Source organism: Protomyctophum bolini, assembly GCF_963924005.1.
Source record: "Protomyctophum bolini genome assembly, chromosome: 14".
Classification (NCBI taxonomy): Eukaryota; Metazoa; Chordata; class Actinopteri; order Myctophiformes; family Myctophidae; genus Protomyctophum; species Protomyctophum bolini.
This window is the reverse complement of record NC_137875.1, coordinates 9,446,906-9,473,725: the sequence shown is the minus strand read 5'-3', so window position 1 is coordinate 9,473,725 and position 26,820 is coordinate 9,446,906. Positions and strand designations below refer to the sequence as shown.

The 26,820-nt window shown below is 41.8% G+C and overlaps 1 protein-coding gene across 2 annotated transcripts; it reads left to right on the top strand.

Moving 5' to 3' along the window:
• The first annotated feature begins 939 nt into the window (after positions 1-939).
• sncga (synuclein, gamma a) lies at positions 940-20,445 on the top strand. Of its 2 annotated transcripts, XM_080781575.1 has the most exons (6): positions 941-1,280; positions 10,784-10,825; positions 11,415-11,542; positions 13,964-13,987; positions 17,959-18,006; positions 19,220-20,445. In XM_080781575.1, exons 1-5 carry the CDS (start codon positions 1,160-1,162, stop codon positions 18,004-18,006), a joined length of 363 nt encoding a protein of 120 aa, XP_080637701.1. In that variant the 5' UTR covers positions 941-1,159; the 3' UTR covers positions 19,220-20,445. The 2 variants fall into 2 exon arrangements, with proteins under 2 accessions (XP_080637702.1, XP_080637701.1); XM_080781576.1 differs by lacking the exon at positions 13,964-13,987 and having other exon boundaries at positions 940-1,280.
• Positions 20,446-26,820: the final 6,375 nt, after the last annotated feature.

Here is a 26,820-nt window from a genome sequence, read left to right as displayed (position 1 = left end):
CACTAGTACCTCCCTAACATTGTATTGTCTAGTTTTTTATTTGTTGACAACATTTTCAATATACAGGTACAGTATTTAGTCATCATAGCTTAGCTTTTATTTAGTTTACTTCAGTGAAAAAAGGTAGTCTTTGAACATTTTACATTATAGTGTTATTCGGCAAAATCAACACAGGTGTGTATGTTTACAATTCTGTACAACAACAACAAAAATCACACTCGTGTGAAGTGAGGGGCGCATACCGGTACTGCAAAGCAAGCAGGCCAGCAGTGCAAGACCTTAGGGGGGCGGTTTGGGACATATTTAGGCAGGCAGTCATGTACGGAAGGTGCAAGACCATTGAGAGCTTTATAAACAAGTAAAAGAATGTTAAAATCAGAAGCCAGTGCAGTGAAGCTAAAACTGGAGTAATATGTTCTCTCATCTTAGTTTTAGATAAAACTCTGTGATGACAAATAGGCTCTCATTCGTGCAATATTATTTCTAAGGTGAAAAGGTCAATCTCGGTAACATGATTAATGTGTGAATTAAATTTCAATTCAGAATCAATAATTAAAGTTCTTTACTGTACTGTTACTTTCTACAGTCAGTGTGTGTGTGTGTGTGTGTGTGTGTGTGTGTGTGTGTGTGTGTGTGTGTGCGGTGTGCGCGCGTGTGTGTGCGTGCCTGCCTGTGTGTGATACATTTTCACATTCTTTCTCCTCTTCTTTTCTTTCGCATCTCTTCTCTCTCTCTCTCTCTCTCTCTCTCTCTCTCTCTCTGCTCGCTCCACTGCTTGTCTGGTCAAGGGCTGGTCAAGCTGCCTGAATTCTATTGCCCAACTCGCTCTCTCTCTCTCTCTCTCTCTCTGTGTCCTCTCTCCCTCTCTCTGTCACACACACACACACACACGCACACACACACGCATGCACGCGCGTAAGGAGAAAGCATAAGGGAGCACAAGGCAGGAGCAGCAGTAGCATCAACCAGCATCACACTTGCTCACACACACAAGCTCAAACACACACGCCTCCCAGACACACCCAACTCTCCAGAGAAGAACAGAGAGGGAGAGGAGAGAAGGAGAGAAAAGCTCTGAGCAGCAGAAAGAGAAGAGAAGAGAAGAGAAGAACAGAGAAGATAAGAACAGAGAAGAGCAGAGAAGAACAGAGAAGAAAGCATGGACGCGTTCAAGAAGGGATTCTCCATGGCGAAGGAAGGAGTGGTGTCGGCAGCAGAGAAGACAAAAGCAGGAGTGGAGGAAGCTGCCGCTAAGACCAAGGAGGGAGTGATGTATGTAGGTAAGACCAAGGAGGGAGTGATGTATGTAGGTATAAGACCAAGGAGGGAGTGATGTATGTAGGTAAGACCAAGGAGGGAGTGATGTATGTAGGTAAGACCAAGGAGGGAGTGATGTATGTAGGTAAGACCAAGGAGGGAGTGATGTATGTAGGTAAGACCAAGGAGGGAGTGATGTATGTAGGTAAGACCAAGGGAAGTCTATGATGCACATGTGTAAATTCTTCTCTTTTATTACTGAAAAGTGTCACTTTTTGACACTGATTTTCATTCATATTTTAAATCTGAATAGCATTTACATAACACCTTTGCACATACCCCCCTTTCTCACTGACAATCCACTCTCTTGCCAATGGCATGACATGTGAAGTTCTTAATGGTACATCTGAATGAATGTATGTTAAGACCAAGACGGGAGTGATGTATATGTAGGTAAGTACACATGGTTCTCAAACATTTTGACACATTTAAGACCTGAGGTCGATTCTAAATCCAGTTATAAAAACTGGATGTAGAAACATCCTCAAGTCTTGAGTTTTTCCAAATCCAACAAAGTTTTCTGAGAAAAATGATAATGTTGGCAACATATCTAGAATGACACACGATGCCGTCCCAGATTGAAAGGTATATAAAGACCTATTGGTTAAAACAGAACTGATTTCAAGGATCTCCATAATAACTTAAATATGCAACAAAATCCCTGACACATTTAATAATAATAATAACATATATTGAAAATGTACGGACATTTTTCAACATGGATGATGATTATGCAAAAATGAATTGGGATTAGATGATTATGTAACAATTGTCGAGCCTGCACAGAGCGTTAATGTATAGCTCTGAGAGTGTGGCCATAGTGGTCCATTTGGCTCCATAATGCACACTGTCAGAGTTGCAGATGGATAAAAAATAAATGATGATTGCTTGAGGAATGGATCGATAGGGTTATGAATGGAGGGTGGAAGTGATGGATTGAGGGACAGAGGGACCGAGGATGCGGTGAAGGAGGACTGACTGACTGACTGACTGAACGTCCAAGTAATGAGGAATTATTATTGCGTGTATATACTGTTATTTCAGTGGATTCATCTGGACTTTAATATGCATATGACACAGATATGGAGAGAGGGGGAGAGAGAGAGAGGGGGGGTGGGGTGAGAAAGGCGGAATAGAAGACGAGTGTTATGTAGGACAGACAGGTTAATGCTCATACAAAATTAACGAGGGGAGAGAGAGCGAGAGAGACAGAGAGAGAGAGGAAGAGAGAACGAGAGAGAGAGGAAGAGAGAGAGAGAGAGATACAGAGAAAGAGAGGAAGAGAGAGAGAGAGAGAGAGAGAGAGAGAGAGAGAGAGAGAGAGAGAGAGAGAGAGAGAGACAGAGACAGAAATCAATGTTTGTCCAGATAAGATAGCAGGTGCTCTACATATTAAGCAGAGACACACATGCTGTAAAATCTGACTCTGGATCTTTAATTACAGAGCGTAGAAGAAGATCAGTATATGGAAGTTATAGACATGCAGTAGAAGAAGAATGGAAACTCAGCTCTGGAGAGACTAAAGACTGACTGACTGACTGACTGACTGACTGACTGACTGACTGAATCTTTATTTTCATGTCTTGTCATAAAGACCCATTCTTTATCCCGTAAGGCTCACAGGATTATAAGACACCAAAAACATAAATAAACAATATCACATTCACTCCCCAGTTCACACACAGAAAGTGCACAAAATATTTGGTTAAAACAAGAAAACAAAACAGAAATAAATGTACATCACATATACTGTATGTTTTCTTTGTCCGTGTGTCCCATGCCGTGTGTGTGTGTGTGTGTGTGTGTGTGTGTGTGTGTGTGTGTGTGTGTGTGCGTGCGTGCAGTGTGCACGTATTGGGGCGTGGTGGCTCAAAGTGATGCAACCTTCTAGCCTACCCACTTCTGTCTGTCTGTCTGTCTGTCTATAGATTTATTACAGCAGTTTGGTAATGCAGGCCCCAAGGTGAGACAGAGAGAGGGTGTGCGTGCGTGCGTGCGTTTACCTTCAGTGAAGCCCATTCACTGCATCAGAGGGCATTGTATTCTAATTATGTTCCTCCAGTAAACATTAATAAAGTTTAATAGTGTCATTGTGATATATATATATATATATATATATATATATATTATAGCATAGCTGTTATAAACAACAAGTGATATATTATTATGCATCACTTGTGTGTGTGTGTGTGTGTCTCACTCCGATCGCACACTCAACACAGACGTGTGGCGTTAGACGTGAGTGCGTTATAGGCGTGCACACAAACCTTTTACAGTCTATGACACAAACACACCCCGGGGCCTGCTATAGATCCATACATACATATTTCCCATGGTAGCAGAGGAGCCCTGAGAATCCGTAGTCATGTCAGCACACACACTACAGTATATACATCACATATGTTTTCTTTGTCCGTGTTTCCCATGCCTGTGTGTGTGTGTGTGTGTGTGTGTGTGTGTGTGTGTGTGTGTGTGTGTGTGTGTGTAATGTACTGTATACTGTATGCAAATGCAAATGCTTGCAATCCACCCGTCTTACTGCTTGTATGCGCTTACTGTAATGTGAATACACAGTATAGTCAACTCTTTGACCCCTCCTCAGTGATTATAGGAGACATACTGTATTGGACTCTCTCTCTCTCTCTCTCTCTCTCTCTCTCTCTCTCTCTCTCAGACTCTGTCTCTGTCTCTCTCTCTTTGTCTCTCTCTGTCTCTCTTTCTCAGACTCTGTCTCTCTCTCTGTCTCTCTCTCTGTCTCTCTCTGTCTCTCTCTCTGTCTCTCTCTCTGTCTCTCTCTGTCTCTCTCTGTCTCTCTTTCTCAGACTCTGTCTCTCTCTCTGTCTCTCTCTCTGTCTCTCTCTCCGTCTCTCTCTCTCTTTCTCAGACTCTGTCTCTCTCTCTGTCTCTCTCTCCACCCCTCTTTTCTTTTCTTTCTTTTCATTCCGTACCAACGCTCCTCGTGACTGTCTACCTCCTACTTAACAAGGAGCAGCTGACCAACACACACACACACACACACACACACACACACACACACACACACACACTGTACTGTGATGTACGAGGGTTGTGTAAAAAAACTGTATAAAATAATCATTCATTAATCGTAAGCGAGACAAACTTTTGAAATAATCGTGATACTGATTTGAAGTCTTATCGGGCAGCCCTACATTGTGAGCTTGTACAGTTTCTCTCTCTGAAACTAAATGTTGAGCTATTACATTGCAGAAAATAACCCTAACTCTCACAAAACATACATTTTGGTATTCTCAGGGCTTAAACTTAAAGCCAAAAACAATCCCAAGACTGAAAATGCTTTTTTTTGCAAATCTGCACTGATCTCATTAAACGACCCCTGAGATCCTCAGGACTGAAATCAGTCCCCAGGACTGAGAACTTTAAGCCCTGTATTCTAAAATATATCTCACATTTAACAAAGAACTGTAATTGAAGGAGAGGAGAGGAGGATTTGGTGGATTTGCAGCTCATGGCAGATCGATGACAAACAGTGACTGTGCGATTTTAACAGGAAAAGCTTGGTCATTCCTCTGGGGAGAGGAGAGGAAGGTAGGGGAGAGGAGAGGAGAGGAGAGGACAGGCCGGACGGTAGGGGAGAAGAGAGGAGAGGAGAGTAGAGGAAGGTATAGGGGAGAGGAGAGGAATCTAGGGGAAAATAATGTAGGGGAGAAGAGAGGAGAGGTATCATAATAGGTAACAGTATCAGTGAATCATTATGTATCGTTTGCATTTCCTGGATTCTCTTTCTTCATCAAGTAGGCAAGTGGAACTGATCACACTTCAAACAGCTCCATTCCTGTGCTATGCGTGTGACATCATCGTACAGAAGGTATGCGTGAATGCCTAGTACTGAGTGGCAAAAAAATAACTACTTTCTGGCCTTGACAGCCCATACTGTACATCCAGACAGAAAAGTCCTATCTGCTTGTATTAAACAAATCACCAACTATAAAAATCCACCATGACATGTTATGACTCAGCTACTTTCTGTCAAGAAATTCCGTGCAGGTTTGTTTCAGTTTGGAAGCGCTCGTTTTTAATAATGCAACGTCCTGCTGCCTGACTGCCTCCTGCATTATGTGCAAATTAGAAACAGGTGGCATGCAGTATCGTCAAGTGATTTCCAACGAGCGCTTCCAAACTCCAATACTCCATGCTGCTCAATGCTTTGCCACAACGTTTGTGTCCTGGTGGAAAAATGTGCATAGATTCATACAACGCTCTCATTACTAATATCACATACAATATTTAATCTCCTCCCTCACCTTTTTTCATTACATTATTACATTACTTTTTATTATTACATAATTTTATTAAATTGCTTTATTTAAATGTCAATGTTGCATATCGGCACTGTCAGGTGGAAACCTATATGAAATGTTCCTTTTTTATTATAATACTTTTTTTTATAGTAAAATAGTGATAATCCTATAGACTAAAAAACGGGTCTCATGGTTGCAGTTTACGTATTTCCTGTAGGCGGAGTGGCAGACTCGACGATACATAACGTCAGTCTTACCCAATACCCAATCTTTCTGTTTTAGGAACACAAGGCTGCTGTACTTTATACCTCATACTAAGCATTTAAAGTATGAGATAGAAAGTACGGCAGCCTTGTGTTCATAAAACAGAAAGATTGGGTATTGGGTAAGATTGACGTTATGTATATGTTTCAGGACCTTTCACTGCTTCGTCTGAACCATTACTCAATGGCTCTGGTCTCAGCTACCGTGGTGGATATTTTGACATTCCTTTTTTATTCTTTTTGGAATGTTGCCACTACTGTTGGAGCAGCCATAAACTACACAGGTTCATCTTGATGTTCTGGGCATCTTTGTAATGTTAGTGTTAGTAAAAAGCAGGTAAAAGAGTAACGTTTGAGGCAGACTAACATCAGTCACTCTACCGTTCACTGTAGTAGAAGATAATGCGCCTGGTGTAAAGGTGGTCTGTGGGACACATGCTCAAAAAGGACAATTCATAATTATGATAATGAGGCAACACAAGAATTCAGAGTTAGGAAGTATAAGAATTTTACTCGAGTAAGGAGACAAGACTTACATGATCTGTCATGTATGGAAACCCCAGTCTGACTCCCAGAGTCACAAAGTCTCACACAGCCAAACCCCCAACATAGCCTCAAGACTTGAGCCAGTTCAACAAATGGGATAGTGACATTGTAAAACAAACAGCACCACAGGCCGGTGTGTGACAGATTAGAAGAGATGCTCTTTCATAAAGGAGTATTATTAAATGTTTACATCTTAATTTCCACGACACTGGTGAGGGTTTAAACTCCGCAGCTACGTCGAGTCCGCCTACACAGGAAATACCATTTCCACTTGTTTGATGGGCATTAATTTACAAACATATTGTTGCTGTTGGGAGGAAACCACCTAGCGTTTTAGATTATTATTATTTTTAATAAATCGGTGCTATTGAACACCCTTTACGTCTGTGTGTTGTTTCGAAAATATTGGACCAATATAAAGTAGAAAAAATGCTTCGGACAAAACCTCTTCACTCCTTTGGACCCTCAAACTGTTTTGATGAGGTAGTATTGCTTTGTTTTCAAAATATAGGCCTACCGGTTATATTAATTTCCTGAAAAATGTATATTTTTCATTTCCTGAAAAATGAACATTTTGGAGTCGAAATATGGATATACAAGGTTTTGGCCCTACCGCAACATTATATTTGATCTCCTCTCACTTTTTTATTGTACGTTTAAATATCGATGTTGCATATATATATGACCAATCCTCTCCCAGATGAGGAGTTGACATTACTACAGCTGTAATGTGTATAGTAATGATCATATACTGCGTATAGGCCTAATAAACCAAAAACACACATGCAAAACTGGAATATCTGTGGGAGATTAACTATGCAAGTTGTCTTATTATATCTTATTTATGGAGGAACATATTTAACGTGGAGGTTCTCTCTCCATCTCTGTCTCTGTGGCCCAATTTCTCTCTCTGTGTGCTTGTGTAGTGCACGTGCGTGCGTGTAGCACAGCTGTTTTTATGGTGATAAATTGTAAAGTGTAAAACAGACATAATAGCCTATAAAGTTTTCCAAACAGTGGGTAACAGACCGATTTTTTATGTGACACAACTCGAGTAAAAAGCCCATTATCTTTTCCTACATTTAATTTAAAAGAAGTCTGATAAACTGATACGCAGCCATAAGACCATTAATGTTCATTTGTGCCGTTCATTGGGTTTGACATGCAAACCACCAAGGCTGTGTCTGTGTGATATGAAGCAGCATGCTGGACTGGCCTTAGGGCTTATTGCACACCCACACACAACACCAGCAGATGAGCTGGAAAGTTATAAAGGGCCTGGATTTAAATGCAAAGCAAGCAGCAGACCAAGCAGGGCTGGGCTATTTATCAAAAAAAATCTTCTACATCCTGACAGTTTTCTGAAAAAGCTATGTTTTCTATGTCAGTCGTTCTTCGATTTGTCAAAAATAGCAGACCTACAAGCTCGTAGGTCTGCTATTTTTGAAAGAGCTTGTAGATCTGCTATTTTTCAATAGCTAAAGCATAACATAATGCCAACACCAAAAGGGTTTCCCGCCCAAAATGGGTTAAAGCTGCTACTGTATGGTGCACCGATGCAATCTTGCGTTGTTGTTGTTCACATAGCCGGTGAACAGGTATACAGGCTGTATACCTGTATTATGTGACGTCAATAAAGGGCAAAAGCTTCAATTACAAAATGCTTTCATCGGCTGTGTCAGCAAGAAGTAACACCCGGAGACGGAGTGCTCCAGTGACATATGGACAAATGGGTGGATAGGGACTTGATGGTTACATGGCCGTTCTCCTGCATTTCAGAGGGTTGGTCAATCCGCATCTGGAATTTCACATGCATGGGCGTTGACAATTAACACTGGCATATTATGCAGGGAGTGGGACTTACAAGGAATCTATAGACATGTCTCATGATTTGTGTCCGTATACTGTAGAAATGTCTAACAGATCTACCGAAATACCTATCACCATCTACAGTGTAGATGGTGATAGGTATTTCGGTAGATCTGTTATCTTGTGAATGAATTTCAACATGAAATGAATGTTGCCCTGTGACTTATATTTTATGTCACGATGAATCCTTAAATATTTCCATTAGATGGACTATAGTTAGAAAGAAACATAAACATTTATTGAATTGGTCTCAAGATGAAGGAGTAAATTAAATGCAAACGTTGAGGATTTGATGGTGTGTGTGCATGCGTGCGTGTGCGTGCGACTGTGCATGTTCCAACATGCAGTTTCCATGCTCGTTCATAATCTGATCTCACATAACACCCAGCACACTGTGATCTAATCAATACAGTACATGAATACACACAGTGCTCTGTGGAGCAGCAAGTGTACGTGTGTTCGTGTGTGTGTGTGCAGTGTTCAACACAGTGACCTGTGTGTTGGAACATGGACCAGTAATGTTCCATGTTCCAGTATCTATTGTCTAATGGGGGCAACAACAATGACATGCATGTCCTGTGTGTTTGTGAGTTTGTGTGTGTGCGTGCGTCTGTGCGTGTGTGCGTGCGAAATAACCGACTTTTTTCGCCATCGGGGCTTAAACCCTGTCTTAAAGATGGAGTGCCGTGATTTTTTTCCTCCCTAAAACATGATCATCAGGAAGGCTAATATATGAGGAAGATTTAGTTATTTTTATGTTGCCACACCCACCAGTTCATTAAGTATACCGGGTTATCACTTTAGTACCGCACCTGAACTTAATTAAGCGTTGCCCACAGCTGTATGATAATGGGGGAGGGGTTAGGGTTATGATATCACTAAAGTATAGTGTATTTCGATTGGGCCTTTTGACTCAAAGGCTTTCAGCTTTCAGGAAGAAACCAAATATACACAGGGAAGACATATTTGAATATTTCAACCACACGGGGGGAGGTAGACACATACAAAACAGAAAAAGTCTTTATCTTTAAACCCTATACTGTGTATATGTATAGTATCTCCCTCGACACCTGGGATCTGCTATTTCCTGAGGTAAATAGCACTGAATGTTCAGCCGACAGACACTATAGGCTGGACACAGACAACTTGACAGAAGGTGAAGACAGAAGGTAGATGTGCAGACTTAACAGCTCTCTCAAGTTCAACCTTGCAACATACTTCTTCAACTATCCTAAATCCATCACCACGGATACCATTCATCATCATCATCGCCATGGTTACTGCAGCCATGTGCATGGGTCCTTGAGGAGTTATGGCTCTGTAACTCTGAGAGGGCGTACAGTAACTATACACAGAACCAACAACAGATTTTAATGATTGGGTATAGACTGGAGTCCTGCAGAGATGAAATGGTGGTCTGAAGCATATCAATCACTGCATTACGACATCCTGTCTGTCTGTCTGTCTGTCTGTTTGTCTGTCGCACGCGCACACGCACACAATATTTTATCGACTCAAATGACTCCCTTGTTTCTGTGGCTCTCTCTTTCACTCAATCTGTCTTTGTCTCCCAAGTCCCAACACACACACACTCTCTCTCACACACACACACACACACACACACACACACACACACACACACACACACACACACACACACACACACACACACACACACACACACACACACACACACACACACACACACACACACACACACACACACACACACACACACACACAGTAAAGGAGTCTTTGTCTGGCAGGCCGGACTGAGGTCCAACAAAGAACGACTGTATGTGTGTGTGAGTGCACGTGTGTGGTGTGTGCATGCGCGTGCGTGCTCACAGCCTGTTGCTCTGAAGCATCAAAGTCAAACACCACCATGATTGGTCTCGGGAGACCAATCACACACACACACACACACACACACACACACACACACACACACACACACACACACAGATCTATTGAGCTCGATGAACAAGCTACAGCTGTCTGCACTGTTTCTTCTTTGCACGTTTGCTGTATTGATGTGTACAGTTGTGATGTTATCTTTGCTCCTAGAGACTTATAGTTAGTTGCATGTGCGCTGGTGTCGTGCACCAGGAATAAACTGACTACTGTACACATACCGTCTCTGTTGGGTGGAAACTTAGTCCAAAATGTTACTTTTCAGGATTCAAATTAAATTCTGTTGCAGATCTACAAGCCTAAAATGTGTCGCTTCGCCCCACGTTTCAAGCTGGCAGATCTGCTACTTTTGATGCATGATCAAATAGGTTAATTTATGGAAAGAAAAAAAGTTAGATACGGTTAGAAATTAGAATAGATAGAGACAGCATTGATATAATGTAACATACCGTTTGAAACTAAAACAACGACACGGCAACTCATTCTGTTCTAAACATTATTTTCAGAGATCAAAAAGATGTTTAACTCAAAAGTTCAAAAGTTTTATAGGATGTTATACAATGATTTTACAAGGTTATTTTTGTTATGTTTCAGGGAACAAAACCAAGGAGGGAGTTGTCTCTGGTGTAAACACAGGTAAATCAATGATATAGCTTTATATTAAAATCATTTCATCAATAGGGCTGCAACTAGACATTATTTTATTAGTGATTATTCTATATTGTTTCCATTAATCGAACAATCGAGAAGTGACTTGTATTTGATCATCTATTTCTGTATTTGTCAAAGAATTGTAAAATATATATACTGTATAATCAACTGGATTAGTCTGATGAACCACTGGAGCTGTTGACAATTGTTTTATTTAATAACAAGTAAGACGCGCAAACGCGTGAAGCGAACGCAGCTCGTGTGTGTGCATGTCTGTCTGTGTGTCTGTCCCGCTGTTACTGTATATGTGGACCTGGCCCCTTTTGTGCCCATATATGGAGCTGAGTGATGACACAAATCACTCAGCTCCATATATGGGCACAAAGGGGACACACACACACACAGACAGACATGATCTGCTAGGTCTCATAGTAAGTGCTCACTGCGTTCGCAATCACTGCGTTCGCAATAATATAATATAAAATAGATAAGTATTAGCCTATAAAAATATATTAAAGCATGTGAGACTCTGGTTACAGTGACTATTTCCTGTTTCCTGTCCGTCCCTGTATAGTGGCCCAGAAAACAACGGACCAGGCCAACATCGTGGCTGACACCACGGTAGCCGGGGCTAACGACGTCGCTACAGCAGCCGTGGAGGGAGTGGAGAACGCAGCTGTGTCGAGCGGACTAGTCAACGCGGTGAGTCTACTTCCTGTGATGTAACATCCTGTGTATTGTATCTGTATCTACTGTTTATATTGTATGTAACTTGGATATTATAGAGGGTATGCCAGTGGCGTATGCAGGAATTAATTATTACCTTGGCCTGGGAAAATCTGCCTGGGCACACATGTGGAATTAATTAATTCATTAATGAATACCCCTCATCTTTTATTAATTAATACTCATGTTTGCCTTCAATTTCCTAAAAATATTAAGTCAGGTGTCTTAGAGATTGACAGGTGTAATGTCAGGCTGCTACAAGACACATCCCATCACATTCCCAAATGTAAAAAAATCGCACCTTCGTTTTCAATGTTTGTGTTTACACAATGTTTGTGACAACATTCAAAGCTGGCCATCCATTGTCAATGGCATTCAATGTTTGTGTTTACACAAACATTCAAAGCTGGCCATTCATTGTCAATGGCATTCAATGTTTGTGTTTACACAATGTATGTGTTTACACAAACCCTCAAAGCTGGACATATAGGAGCGCTCCTCAACAACCATAAAACAACAACATGCACACTCTCCCAGGCAGCCTACTGGTATTGAAGTATTAGTGTAGAGTATTGAAGACTGCAGAGTGTAACAATTAACATCTAGTTTCTTTCAACTCACTTCCAAATTAGCAAGATAGCACCAGCACCCCTAGCTCTGATTCATAACCTTCTACTGCTTCTACGATTCTGCCATGCGCAGTACAAGGCTATATGGGACTTTCAATTTTAAATCTCAAATCGAAATCAGACCAGCCTCTCCTCTTTGGCGAAAATAAAAAGAACGTTTTTGCTACTCACCAAAACAAAGGCGGGTTGTGTCAATAGAAAGACTACTTTCCTTAGTGGACGCACTCTGAGCCCCCCACCACACGTATAAACGGTACTTTTTGGCCAAAAAGGGATGTTTTTTCACCGGAGGAAAAATATTCTCTATGAGGCAGTTCTCTGGGCAATATCAGTAGAGGGCGCAGCGGAGTAACTAAAAATGTTTTTTTTCCGGTGGAAACAAAATCCCTTTTTGCCCAAAAAGTACAGTTTATACGTGTGGTGGGGGGCGCAGAGTGCTTCCACGAAGGAAAGTAGTCTTTCTATTGACACAACCCGCCTTTGTTTTGGTGAGTAGCAAAAACGTTCTTTTTATTTACACTAAAGAGTAGAGGCTGGTCTGCATTCATGCGAGCGGCGGAAGTTGAGAGTAACATAGCTCTAATGCACGCATTAGAGCTATGGAGCAGAGTTACAGCACCCCATAGCAGAGCAGCAGACAACATGGACACAATCAATGAAAATCAATTCAGCAAAAATTACAATTCAATTCTGACCTTTGATGTCTTCAAACATGTAGTAATCCATAATCAAGGGCGGATGCTTTGCTGTTGTGTAGTTTCCCAGCAAAGCTGAAGTCCTCAGGATACAACTGTTGTAGGCCTACAGTAGGTTAGCTCCTCTAGGCACTGCTAGACTGCTCACTTCCTTTCTTTACAACAACTTTGCATTAGACGTTTGACATTGTGAGGCTAACATTTAGGATACTCTCAGAGAGGCTTCTCATTAATATTGAATCATAAACAAAGTTTCTGGGGTGAAGACAAACAAATATGCCACATTCTAGAAACAAGCACATGATGTCAGCCTTGTCAGGCATCAGGCAGGCATGACCAATCAATCCATGCAAGGTACAGATGGACAAACTAGGCAGTGCCAGTGGCTACAGGAAAAGTGGCAAACAGGAAAATTAATAATAATAATAATACACCCACTGCCATATTTTGCTAAATTGAATGCAGTGATTGCATTCACATTATGTTATGCAATGACGCTACTGTCATCATATAGGCCTATTAGGGGGAAAGTTATTATTTATTTTTTTGCTGGGCCGAGTTCGGAAATACCTGGGCCTAGGCCCAAGTAGGACCAGGTGTGGATACGCCCCTGGGGTATGCACATTGCCCATGCATACAGTGAATGGCAAATTGAGTGGCAAAGTGAGTTTATAGTCTTTTAACGTTGTTTAATAATAGGACTTTTCTGTTTTGATGTACAGGGCTCATTTGGGCTGTCAAGGCCAGAAAGTAGTTTTTTGCCATTGTTTAGTCATAAGTTACTTTTTTAAGGTGAACTTAAACACTGTGTATGTGTGTGTGTGTGTGTGTGTGTGTGTGTGTGTGTGTGTGTGTGTGTGTGTGTGTGTGTGTGTGTGTGTGTGGGGATGTGTGTGTGTGTGTGTGTGTGTGTGTGTGTGTGTGTGTGTGTGTGTGTGTGTGTGTGTGTGTGTGTGTGTGTGGGGATGTGTGTGTGATCAAACAAAGGGTGGGAATTGTCCATACAGTCCATAATGTATACTTAACCTTCTCTCTTTGTTTATCCCCAAATCTATGGTAATTGGCGGAAACAGGAGGAGGCGGGACCAGTGGCGGAGGTGCCTGATTGGTTTGGGGTGGTGGTGGGCGTGGCACTGCATGGCATGGTGCTGCCATAATGTTTTTGGTCAGCCTTTACAGGGGGCGATCACACTATGGCCCAATCCCAAATGGCTCCCTTGCTGACTCAATGAGCCCTCACTGACTTAGCTGCGCGTTCACGTGAAGTCTGTGAGGGCTTGAGGGGTGTCCCATTTGAAATCGGTAAGTCAGTGAGGGCTCAGCCCCGCCCCTTTATGTGCCCTTTGCCAAAGTCAGCATCGATGCTGACTTTGGGCTGACTTTAGCAAAGAAATTACCCACAGTTCATAGCGTTACCAGGGGAATGAGGGGGATCCTCCAAACGTCAATCATTTAAATATGCAAATTAGTTATGTATCGCGATTAGAATGTCAACAAACACAATAGTGCTTTCTCACTGTTCTTAAAAGGAGACGGAATGGAAGGATATAGGCTATATATTTAATAACAATAATAATAATAAGGGAAACATGATGAGAAATGACTAATGAGCAAAGTAAAATAATATGGAAATGAAATGTATAATGAATATTATTATATATGAATATTACAACCCATATCACACAGGAAAGTGTATTTATGAAACTAATAATAATAAAACGATCAGCTTAAATACTAAAATAGACATGATAGACATGTATAAATAGGCCAAGCATGTAGGTAGGCACTGGCTGTGAATATGGAGATTTTTTATAAAGTGTCATGGACTCATGAATGGCGGACTCATCTTCAAAGTGCTGTCCCATTTCTTTCACAACAATGTGGAGCCCTTGCAGCCTCTCACCCTCAAGCCCTTACAGCTGACGTCACTAAAGTCAATGAGGGTCCAGGGCTCAGGGCTTGAGGGAGGCATTTGGGATTGGGCCTATGATGCAACGTACGTTAGAAATGTGCCACCAGCAGAACCATCACATTCCTATATATGGTACTGGTACAGTGTGCTCCTCTCTTGAGCTGCGTGCCACATTTTTAGATGTGCATAAAATGTAATCTCTCGAACCGCAGCATTCCCATTCTGGGGGGGGAGGACGTTTGCTGGAAATCGTCAATCTACAAGCTCACAGTCACACAAGACTCATGCTACAGAGGATTTTTGAAGAGTTTTGGTGTATAGATGGATGGTAAAAGAGCGGACCTAGTACAGAGTCAGACCCTGGTCAAATTTACTATGTAGTGGAAAAAATACAGCACGGTAAAACTTGCCAGAGTCGTCCCGTCCTTCCTGTTGTGATCCTGGTAGGCCTAATAATTGAAATTTTGAAAAAAAAAGTTATCCTCGTTTCTCATCATTTTGGACCATGGGCTATAACCTATATCGTACGGCATACTATAGCGCGCCGTTTTTCATCATTTTTGATGATTTGACAAAAATGAAAAAATGAAAAAAAAACGATGGGTTATAGCCCATGTTTTTTGAAATTTTGACAAAAAGTTGCGGAAATTGCGGAATTGCCGAAATTGTGGAAATTGCGGAAATTGCGAAATTGCGGAAAATTGATGAAATTGCGGAAATTGCGGAATTGCGGAAATTGCGGAATTGCGGATATGGGCTATAGCCCATGGTCCAAAATGATGAGAAACGAGGATAACTTTTTTTTTCAAAATTTCAAAAAACATGGGCTATAACCCATCGTTTTTTTTTTTTTTTTTCATTTTTAGGAAATAATTGATTGGCCAGGTGGGACAATGCTAAATGCTGACCAAAGTTTGATGAGACGCAAGACGTGACATCTGCTTGAATCATTTTTGTTGTTGTTGCTGTGATTAATTTGATCACCTGGGTATACAGTACGCAAATACGCTCCACAAGCACCCCACGGTTCTGACCCATGCAGAACTATTGCCGTAGGCTAACATCTGGACCATTGTGTGATCGCCCTTGTGGAGGTTGTGAGAATGTATAATGCTATACTAGACCTTTTCACTGCAACCATTTTGACTTCTAGCTGAAGGGAATATTGTGGTATGTGTTTCATTAAACAAAACAATTACATGAAACATACCTACAACTTAAGCCTAAGGTTTTTTACCTGCAGCTGCTGTGTTTACCCTTCTAAATGGCTGCTGTTGAGTAAGGCTGTAACTAACGATTAACCTTTTGATATTTGCCCCCATTAATATGATCTATCTGTGTGCTACTAGCCTAATGCTCATCACAATTTATCAGAAGTCACATATTTTTTAATTGCTTAACAAGTTAAACCCAGAAGTCAAAAATAAAACTTTAATAATACACAGTCAGACAAGCATTCACTTATTGGTGAAATTAGTAAAGCTATATCAGACAATCAGATAATTCACTGAACCATTACATTCTAAAATTGCCGTTGATAAATTTTTGTGATTATTTTGTAATAATCATTTTCAGCACTGGTTAGGAGATTAACTTTTCCTCAGTTTCACAACTCATTGACCAATGGCAATGTGTCCTGGCTTCGTTGAGCAAGCGACCTGACATTTTACACAGTTCCTGCATGTAGCCTAGACTGTTCCTCCCCAAGGGGAGTTAAGAAAACCTCAGCCAAAGTCTAAAGGGCTTAACCAATTTAGACCTGAAGCCGATTCTAAATAAATGTCTTCTAAAACAGGACCCCCAGAATTATCAGTATTTGGCCGTCCACCCCCATCTGAAAATATGTTGTTCCAGGGACCCCCCAGAAGCAAAGATTTCAGTTAAAAACGTTCGCTCTGAAAGAATATATATTCAAAGATTTGCACCACATTTTCAAGATTTTCCAAAAATAGCAGATCTACAAGCTCCTAGCGTGGCAGGGTGCCGCACTATGAGCTTGTAGATCTGCTATTTTTACATAGCTGAAGTATAACATAATGCTTCCCGCCCAGAATTTAAGTGGTAAAAGACAAACACTTATACCAGCGTTGTGCTGCCAGTAATTTCCTTTTCTGACCATCATCGATCTGAGAAACAAACATAATTCAATCAGCAAATATGACATTGTAATAATGAAAACCTCATGTAACCAAATAATGACAACTTTAATTTCCATAACATAATTACAGCCCGAGGCCAATCGAATCAAATAATGTCGAATCGAATAATGTCTCTCCAAAAGCATGAACAATTATCAAGCCGCATTCTGACATTTAAAACTAATGATGCATGAATGGAAAATGTGCATAATGTAGAATAAATTGACTTGATTGACTTACATGACGATATGCCTGTTCAGAAACTGAAGCCTCCGTTCAAAGAACCATATCAATTCAAAATACTGAATATAACAGTATCTGTAAGATGTTACAATGACTGAAGTTTACAAATCCCATGATAGTGAAAATTAAGTATACAGAATGCTATAAGTTTTGTACGTTACACATAGGTTGTAGTCACACTAACCTATCTATAATTACAATAATATGTCTGCATTGTAAGGCTGTTATTGCAAGATAAGTCAAGAATGTTATGGTTCTTCAACTGAAGTCTTCTGTTATGCAGTAACTAGTGCTCGTTAACAACATTAACCACATTCACCTGGTGTTGAGATTAAAGGTACAGTATAGTGTAAGTGATATTTATTTAGTTAGTAAGTGTTACAGTAGATATAGCCCTGTATTCCCAAAGTAATCATTGTTTTATATGAAGTGTTTGTTCAGTAACAGAGGTCCCCCTGTCTCCCAGCTCTTTAGTATACAGAAATAAAATACACTTTCAGGTCAAGATACCAACTTTATCCAATCAGGAGAGTGAACTTTACTGTATACACAGGATGCTTAAACATAATTTATAATGCGTTGCAAACGTTGCTCTTTTTTCACAGCTTAACCCTAATTCAATCTTTGCACTGTGCTGCATCTTCCACGTCGGTGTTCATTTACAGTGCTGCATATAACTTGTCTCTTACTATACTTTGTCTCTGTCTTGTCTTGTCTTGTCTTGTCTTGTCTTTTCTTGTCTTGTCTTTTCTTGTCTTGTCTGTCTGTCCCACAGGCTGACCTGGCGAAGACAGAGGAGGCTGCAGCAGAGGGTGCTCAATAGGTGAGACCATTCCTCCCAATGTATGAATGAATTGATGAATGAATCATTCTAAAGCGATTTGAGAACTTCGAAATGCAATGCATTATGCGACACATGCGTACACAGACCCTCACGCAGTGATTCTCAACCTGACTGTGACGTGACCTACTGTATATAGGCCATTTTATGTTGCCTAAGTCACTCTAAGACAATGTGGACTTAAGCATAAATAATTGGCATATACGTCTGTAGTAAGTCACATTACTCCAGAAATAATTTGGCCTGAGTCAGGTTTACAATTGCTTATGTTACATGACTGACAGACAGGGTTATTTGTCTGTCAATAGTCATATATTGTTATAAACTTTTTTTTTAATGAAATGATGAAGAAATATCATAGTTCATAGGTTCAGTTTAGCAGTAGTTCAGAAAAACTAAAACAAGACAGAGACAAGCCATAATCTTTGCAAGGTGATAGGATGTGTGAGCAAGCGCAATAGTGTGTTGTGTGCATGCGTACAGTATGTCAACTTACTTCAATAGAATGTTTTTTCTGAATGAATGCATGATGCATTCAAGCTTTCACATGAATAGAAACACATGTATGCGCGTCAATAATGTAGGAGTATCATGCTGGTTTGCATTCGCTTAGTGGGATGTAAAAATCAGAGGCATGGATTTTCCCATCCATCCCCTCAGCAAATTCAATCCTGTCATAGATCGTTAGCATGGAGAACCTGCCACAGCAAAAAAATTAATTAAATCAAAATAAAGCCCCGGGCAGATTGGTCTGGCATTACACATTTGGCTCACCCCAGAGTTGTGTGTGACCAATCAGAGCCCACTATTCAAAGTGGGACATTTTGAATTGTGGCACGCCAGCCCTTGGAAATTAATCTCCCACACCGAACTTCCAGACTAATATCTTCTACGCTGTGATATCAGTCTGGCCATGCCAGGTTAAATAGACCATTACCTCTGGCTGTGACCTCAATTTCAACTAACAGCCTCATTTACCCGCCATCAGTCTCCTCAATTAAATTTTAACTTTGGGCCAACATTTATTCAATTTATAATAAAGTTGTTGTCCAATTGGCTTCACATAACTTCCCATCCCACTGTCCCACACAGGGGATACTTCTGTCCCTCAAATGAACAATTTGATTTAGGATCTGGGCACCCTAGATGCAGATAGGACAAACAATCTCTCTCTCTCCCCCTCTCTCCCCCTCAGAATCTCCTCCTTAGTGTCGTGCAGTGACCCCTCCCTCGTCCCCCTGGTGTTCCTGTCTCGTGAGAAGAGGACAGAAGGAGTGAGACAGAAGGAGTGAGACAGAAGGAGTGAGACAGTGGCGATGACAGACAGACAGGAGGAGCGAGAGAGAGACCACACCCCCCCTTCCCCCCTTATTACTAGCCGTCCATGGTGTCAATCTGTCCGCTAACGTTATACCTGCCATCCCTAACGTTTTCCTCAGTGATGCTGTTAATAAGCTGCCAAACATTAATACCAGACCATACTGTACACGCACGCACACACACACACACACACACACACACACACACACACACACACACACACACACACGGTTATGCATAATTGATGCTGCTGACTGCAGTCATACGATTAAATAACGTAGGCCACATTTAAATAGTGAAAATTCTGAAACTCTACAACCTACATAGTCATGTGACGTAATGCAACACATTGCAAGGTTGTGGATCTGCTAACATTTCAACCATTTCTTACATTTTTAATGCCGTTTTAGTTTTTGAAGATGAATCATTATGATGTTTTTATGTTAAAAAAGGGGATCTCTATATACGATGGGTCCTGACCCATTGACTGGGAGACACTGCTTTATATTTTCATGTACGTACATTTAAAAAACACTGCACAAAAAAACTCTTTCTTTAATGATATTATTTGCTGACGCAAACTCACCCGTGTACGCCGTCACACGCACGCGCGCACGCACACACACACACGCGCATGCACGCACGCACGCACACGCACATGCACATGCACACACACATGAAGTCTGCTTTAGTGGCTTTCAAGCTAATTGCCTGAATAATTGAAGTGAAGGTTTATTATTCGTGTCAGAATCCCTGGCACGGTTTCTTACCTCGGACATCGATAAGCGAGCTGCTATGACATCAGCTTTCAATCACCGCTCCTTCATTTTACACTGAGCTCATAATGACCAATGAGGGGCCTTCTTTATATGAAGTTGGCACCATACAGGCCACACCTCTCAACGCTGTCAATCACAACCATGGTCCCCCCCCCCCCCCCCCCCATCCCTGTTAGTTGATGATGTGAAAAAAGGTTTTAATCAATTTACAGTTTTGTTGTTTAAGTGATTTGTGAGACTGCATGTTGCCTTACTGACACAGAACAGTATCACACACACACACACACGCACGCACACACGCACGCACGCACACACGCACACACGCACACACGCACACACACACACACACACACACACACACACACACACACACACACACACGATTAGTAATTTGTGTTGATGTCAAAGCTTCTTTTATAAAACAATAGAACGTGAAATGAAATTATAACATTTTGTTTCAAAACACAAAACGGTGTGCCAGTGTCTTTTGTTCGGATTTCACAGCACCCACACGTCATTTATAGACTCCATCCATTCAAATCATATTCATTTTGTCACTCAAATGTTTGCTTCTGGGGGTCCCTGAAACAAAATATGTATTATTTTCTGTAGAATGGGCCTCGGGTCTTAATGGGTTGAGTGGTTAGGAAGGACAGAAGACATAGTAGCTGATGTAGTGACGCAGAGGCTCCCAACCACTGGTACTAGTACCACTGTTTGGTAGTACTCTGGTGGTACTCCGAGGAGTGAGTTGCCCACAAAAGGAGAAAAAATATAAAAGTGTAATGAAATATCCTGCTACCCTAATAGACAGGGGTACATGAGCACCTGGCCGTTCATTCGTGCTCTATCTCCGACCAAGCCACACTTCCACCACACATCTCTCTATGCAAAATAAAACCTGCACACTCCCACAAAAGACATAGACTACATTGCATTCGCCAAAAATGTCTTCTTTACTGTTTAAATATTACTTTTCTGAAACACGCTATTCTTGCTCAACCTCAACAGCCTACGTCAGAATCGTCATGTTGGCGTCTACTACGCCAACTACGTTCACTTAATGGGGCCAGTCCTTCACAGTGACACACGCGTTAGATGAACCACGCGACCGGGATGGTTTCTACCCCTCAATGTCGTGCCTACTCTACACTGCCATCCCAAGTCCCCTCCCCCTTTCACTGCTCCTGTGTGTGACCTGTGAACTACTCTCTGACTGCACTGTGGCTTGATTTATATGTGCGAGGTTGAAATGTAATGCACATAAATTAATTATAGGTCCAGCAAGCAAATCATGATTGTCTGTTTGTGCTCAATAGGTCACCATCACATTCCGATTTTAGGTGTTGTGTTTTCTATGACATTTATTTGGGCCAGTAGTTTCATATCTATCCTTTTTCCGACCAACACAGAACATGCTAACGGTGTTAGCGCGTTAGCATCCATCTTGCTTTTGATTTATATGTGCGAGGTGGAAATGTAATGCACATAAATTAATTATAGGTCCAGCAAGCAAATCATGATTGTCTGTTTGTGCTCAATAGGTCACCATCACATTCCGATTTTAGGTGTTGTGTTTTGTATGACACTTTGGCCAGTAGTTTCATATCTATCCTTTTTCCTTTGACCAACACAGACCATGCTAACGGTGTTAGCGCGTTAGCATCACACAGCTTACAGCGTCAGTGTTGCATGAATACTTTCAACCATGACAATGCCGACTACTTTTGCTACACACACTTCCCAAGGATTATGGAGATGTCTTTATTTTTTTTAAGGTTGAGAAATGAAATAATTATGGTCGTTTCTAATCTCAGCATTTCACAAGAGAAAGACGTGGATGCCTTTCGCTGCGCTGTTGGCGTTGCCATGTCTCATAGAAACAAGTAAATAGGTCTTTAAAAATAATCCCAAAACAAGCGCATATAACAGGGGTCTGTAACCTATTTTAAATGAAGTGCCATGTTTTTATTTTCTAGATAGTGAGTCAGCCACAAGCTCACATCACAACAATAATCCATGTAATAATCACAATAACAATACTAATAATAATAATCATAATAATCCTGCTACCCTAATAGACAGGGGTACATAAGCACATGGCCGTTTATCCAACAGCTTTCTCCGACCCAACCACACTTTCACCACACATCTCTATATGCAAAATAAATTCGGCACACTCCCAGAATACATATAGGCTACATTTCATTGAAAGAAATGTCTTAATTACTGAATAAATATTACTTTTGTCAACCACGCCATTGTTGCTCAACATCACCAGCCTACGTCAGAATCGTCATGTTGGCGTCTACTACGCCAACTACGTTCACTTATTGGGGCCAGTCCTTCACAGTGACACACGCGTTAGATGAACCACGCGACCGGGATGGTTTCTACCCCTCAATGTCGTGCATTTGCTGCGCCCTTCTAATGCTGCGCCACGCCTACTCTATACTGCTCCATGCGACTCGAACAGCGTCAGCAGCAGCAGCTCCGAGCCTCCGTCAGAAAGGCTGCCCACAGCACTGCACAGCCCCACACCCAAATGAATCGAATGAATGAATAAGGCGCTTATATCGCTATTGCTCAGTGGATGGGACATTTACATTAAAAGCAATCGGATGGACGCGTGGATAACGGCATGGTTGTGTGCAATCGGAGGGAAAGCTTCCATAATCCATATAGCTTCCATGCTAGCTGCTTCAGACACAGGGGAGGGGAGGGAGAAATAGTGCGAAATAGCGCTTATGCAACAATTACCCTAAAACACAAACACCTCAACTCGATGTCATTGTGAATAAGAATTTCGAGCGAAATAATAATTTTTGGAAGGACACTTTCACCCAGTATGAAGCTAAATGTGGAAGCCGTGTGTGTCACACCAAAACGGCTGACCTATAGAATCCTGTAACCAGCCTCTCGCACTGCCTGCGAGTTGGCTCCGTCTAAGGCTCCGTCTTATGAGCAAATTTAGAACTTCCGGTCTGACAGCTAGCAGATTTAAGACATCCGGTTGCTTTCAGAATAAAATAAGATTATTTAATTCGTTAATTAAATAATTTTTACATTACATTATTAGTATTATTATTACATTACAGTTATTGTAAAGACACACATTATGTTTCTGTGTAAAAATAAGTAATTAAATAACATAAAAAAGTTATCTAAATGGATAAATGCTATTCACTGGAGTGCATGGACTTTATAAAGTGGACACTGGACAAAAGACGGCTCCGCCAGGCAACTATCTGGACATACCCACGCGTTTGGGAAGATGTCCTCTACCACCCCACAGTCTCCGCTAAGCGGGAGAGGTGTAAAATTCACAGCAGCAGAGCTTCTACTGGGGTCAATGCAAAAAAATGTACCGTTTCCGGACCCAGAATGGACACTGGACAAAGAGGCCTCCGCGAGGCAACTATCTGGACATACCCACGCGTCCGGGGAGATGTCCTCTACCACCCCACAGTCTCCGCTAAGCGGGAGAGGTGTAAAATTCAGAGCAGCAGACCTTCTATTGGGGTCAACACTCAAAAAAGTGCCGTTTCCAGACCCAGAATGGACACTGGACAAAGAGGCCTCCGCGAGGCAACTATCTGGACATACCCACGCGTCCGGGGAGATGTCCTCTACCACCCCACAGTCTCCGCTAAGCGAGAGAGGTGTAAAATTCAGAGCAGCAGAGCTTCTACTGGGGTCAATGCAAAATAAATTACCGTTTCCGGACCCAGACTGGACACTGGACAAAAGACGGCTCCGCGAGGCAACTATCTGGACATACCCACGCGTCCGGGGAGATGTCCTCTACCACCCCACAGTCTCCGCTAAGCGGGAGAGGTGTAAAATTCAGAGCAGCAGACCTTCTATTGGGGCCAAACTCAAAAAAGTGCCGTTTCCAGACCCAGAATGGACACTGGACAAAGAGGCCTCCGCGAGGCAACTATCTGGACATACCCACGCGTCCGGGGAGATGTCCTCTACCACCCCACAGTCTCCGCTAAGCGAGTAAATGGGTGCTTATATTTCTATGTGAAATGTGGTGATGCTGGCATCACAATAGATGCCAGCATCACGCTGCCTCCGTCTAATAAGCACATTTACAACTTCCTGTTTGGAAACCGAAACAGATGCTTCTGACATTTGCCTGTGCGTGCTTAATCGTTGTACTTCTGAACACATTTCCCAAATCTCAGTGATTTATCCACACATCGCTCTGTGTGTGTGTGTGTGTGTGTGTGTGTGTGTGTGTGTGTGTGTGTCGCGTCGCCCTCCAGCTGCAATTGCGAGTGTGCGCTGTGTGCAGGGCACACTACTGAGTTTAAAACCACAGCTGAAACATGAAGTGGAGTCTGTCAATTCCCGCAATTTCCTTCTTCCCATATTGCGCTGCAACGACACTAGGATTGAGCCCCCCGAAGGGGGGCGAAATTCTAGTTTATATTACTACAGGTAGTTCTTCTGACCAAGCAATTGTTTGAAATAGGCTCTCCAGCCATGCTGAAATGAGCATGACAGACAGACAGCACACCTAGCCGTTTAATCACCGGATCAATCACATTAGAAATATCATCAGTTGTGCTGATTAGTGATTAGACAGAGTTTTGTCAGAGCAGCAGCATTATTGGCTTATAGGAATATAACAAAAAGGGCAGGTATATGCGCTCCTGCATTTTTAACATGTATTATGGTGGTACTTGGAGAGCCAAATATATTCTCAGGTGGTACTTCAGTATAAAAAGGTTGGGAATGGGAACCAATGGACTAGCAAGGAGAGGATGAAAAGAACAACAGAGATAGCAGTGTGATGTAGAAGAGAGACTAGAGAGGAGGAGACAGAGGAAAGGAATACTTCCCTCAGACTGCAGGACGTGAGCTGGCAGAAATTGGGGCACTCACCTCTGGAGATGCAGTAGTCTATCATTTATTTAAACCTGCTCTAGCACAGCAGACAGAGCCAACAACAGCAGCCAGCTGTCTCTGCACACATATTACACAGTATAGTGTACATATCGGCCACTGTCTGTCGGGCCAAAACCTTGCATGTCCAAAACTGTTACTTTTCAGGAAGTGGAGGAAAATAATAATAATCTGTGTTCCAGTGTTTTTGTTATTTTAGTAACAAGCTATGCAGTCATTGCGGTTCAACGAAAATAAAAGGCACAAACCGCTTCCATGTTCAAACATGTTATAATAGCAAAAATAGCACATCTACAAGAGCTTGTACATCTGCAATTTCCGCTGCCCAACACTGAACAAAGTAGGGCATTAATTTAGAATTTTATGGAGATACAAGGTATTTGGCCCACAGGCAGCAACAATTAGGACTGCATGGTGAGAGCATTTCACTACACTACTACTCACTCCAAGTATTCTGAGGAAGGCCTTTGCTTCCCTCTGGTGGTCACCACCAGAGGGAAGCAAAGGCCTAGAAAATAATTATCCACCACCAATTATTTTCTAGGCTATAGTATAGGTCTTGGCAATATATGCTATAGTAAGTAGTGCTTAATTTGTAACTCTACCAATTCCAAACAGCTCACTCTGAGCTCGTCCCACAGATGCGTGTTCGTTACAAATCCATTTAAAAGGGAAGTAAACACTAAACAGGCTGTTCAGTGGTGTCATTGCATATGTTTGCATATTGAATGCTTTTGTTTGGGGAGTTTACCAGGGTGGATCTTCTCTCTCTCTGTGGGGGACACATTTAACTGTTCAAACATCCATTGTTTCTTCTTTAAAATATTTGAATTTCAAGCACTTAAATTGATTTGTTAACCCGTCTCTAAACTCTAACTGCCTCCAGCTACAGTACCATTTTACTACTTTTGAGTGTCAACTGTCAAACAGGTGTGACAGGAACGGTTTATTATTCGTGTCAGAATTCCTATAGAATCCCTATAATGCGCCTTAAGCCTTCATGGCAACAAAGGAACCTGACACACAACTTATGTTGACCCAGCAGCACCGAACAGTCAGAAACACAGTGATTATATAGTCTCAACTCAAGAGCTCGTCACCCAACCAGGCTCAGCTGGTCCTACAGGTGACGCCACTCAGGGCAATCAAACAGACTCCTACAGCAGATAGGGAGGGACACACACACACACACACACACACACACACACACACCTGACCGCATTCCAAAAAAATAAACAAGTTTTGCTGCAGGGTCATCAGCTGGAGACCACCGCTCATATCCCACCCAGAACATATCTCCTGGTGGCGAGGCACTAGGCAGTGAACATAATACACCAGTGATTTTCAACCTTTTTCATATCATGGTACATTAATAATTAAATGCTCATTTACCGTATACTCCTCGAGCCCCATTTCCCGTCCCGTTCCTTCAGGTCCAGTGACGCCGGCCTCCTGGGGGTCCCCAAGACCAGGCGCCGAACCTGGGGTGACAGATAGGGCCTTAGAGGGCAGGCAGGCAGGCAGGCTGGAGACCACCGCTCATATCCCACCCAGAACATATCTCCTGGTGGCGAGGCAGTGAACATAATACACCAGTGATTTTCAACCTGCAGATATACAATGCAGATATATCATATATTTATATATGCAGATATACATGCAGATATATTTTTTACATTAATTTAACTCTTGTGAGTGGCTACATTTGGTTTCATTTTACACTCTCAAGAGTAAAAAAATCTATATTCTATAAGGCTCAATTTGTTTACCAACTCTACCT

Bases quoted from the DNA above. Each gene is read 5' to 3' on its own strand.
- sncga (XM_080781575.1), top strand. From the start codon at position 1,160: ATGGACGCGTTCAAGAAGGGATTCTCCATGGCGAAGGAAGGAGTGGTG. The intron at 1,281-10,783 runs GTAAGACCAAGG...GTTATGTTTCAG, and splicing joins GGAGGGAGTGATGTATGTAG to GGAACAAAACCAAGGAGGGA. The intron at 11,543-13,963 runs GTGAGTCTACTT...TGGCGGAAACAG, and splicing joins CGAGCGGACTAGTCAACGCG to GAGGAGGCGGGACCAGTGGC.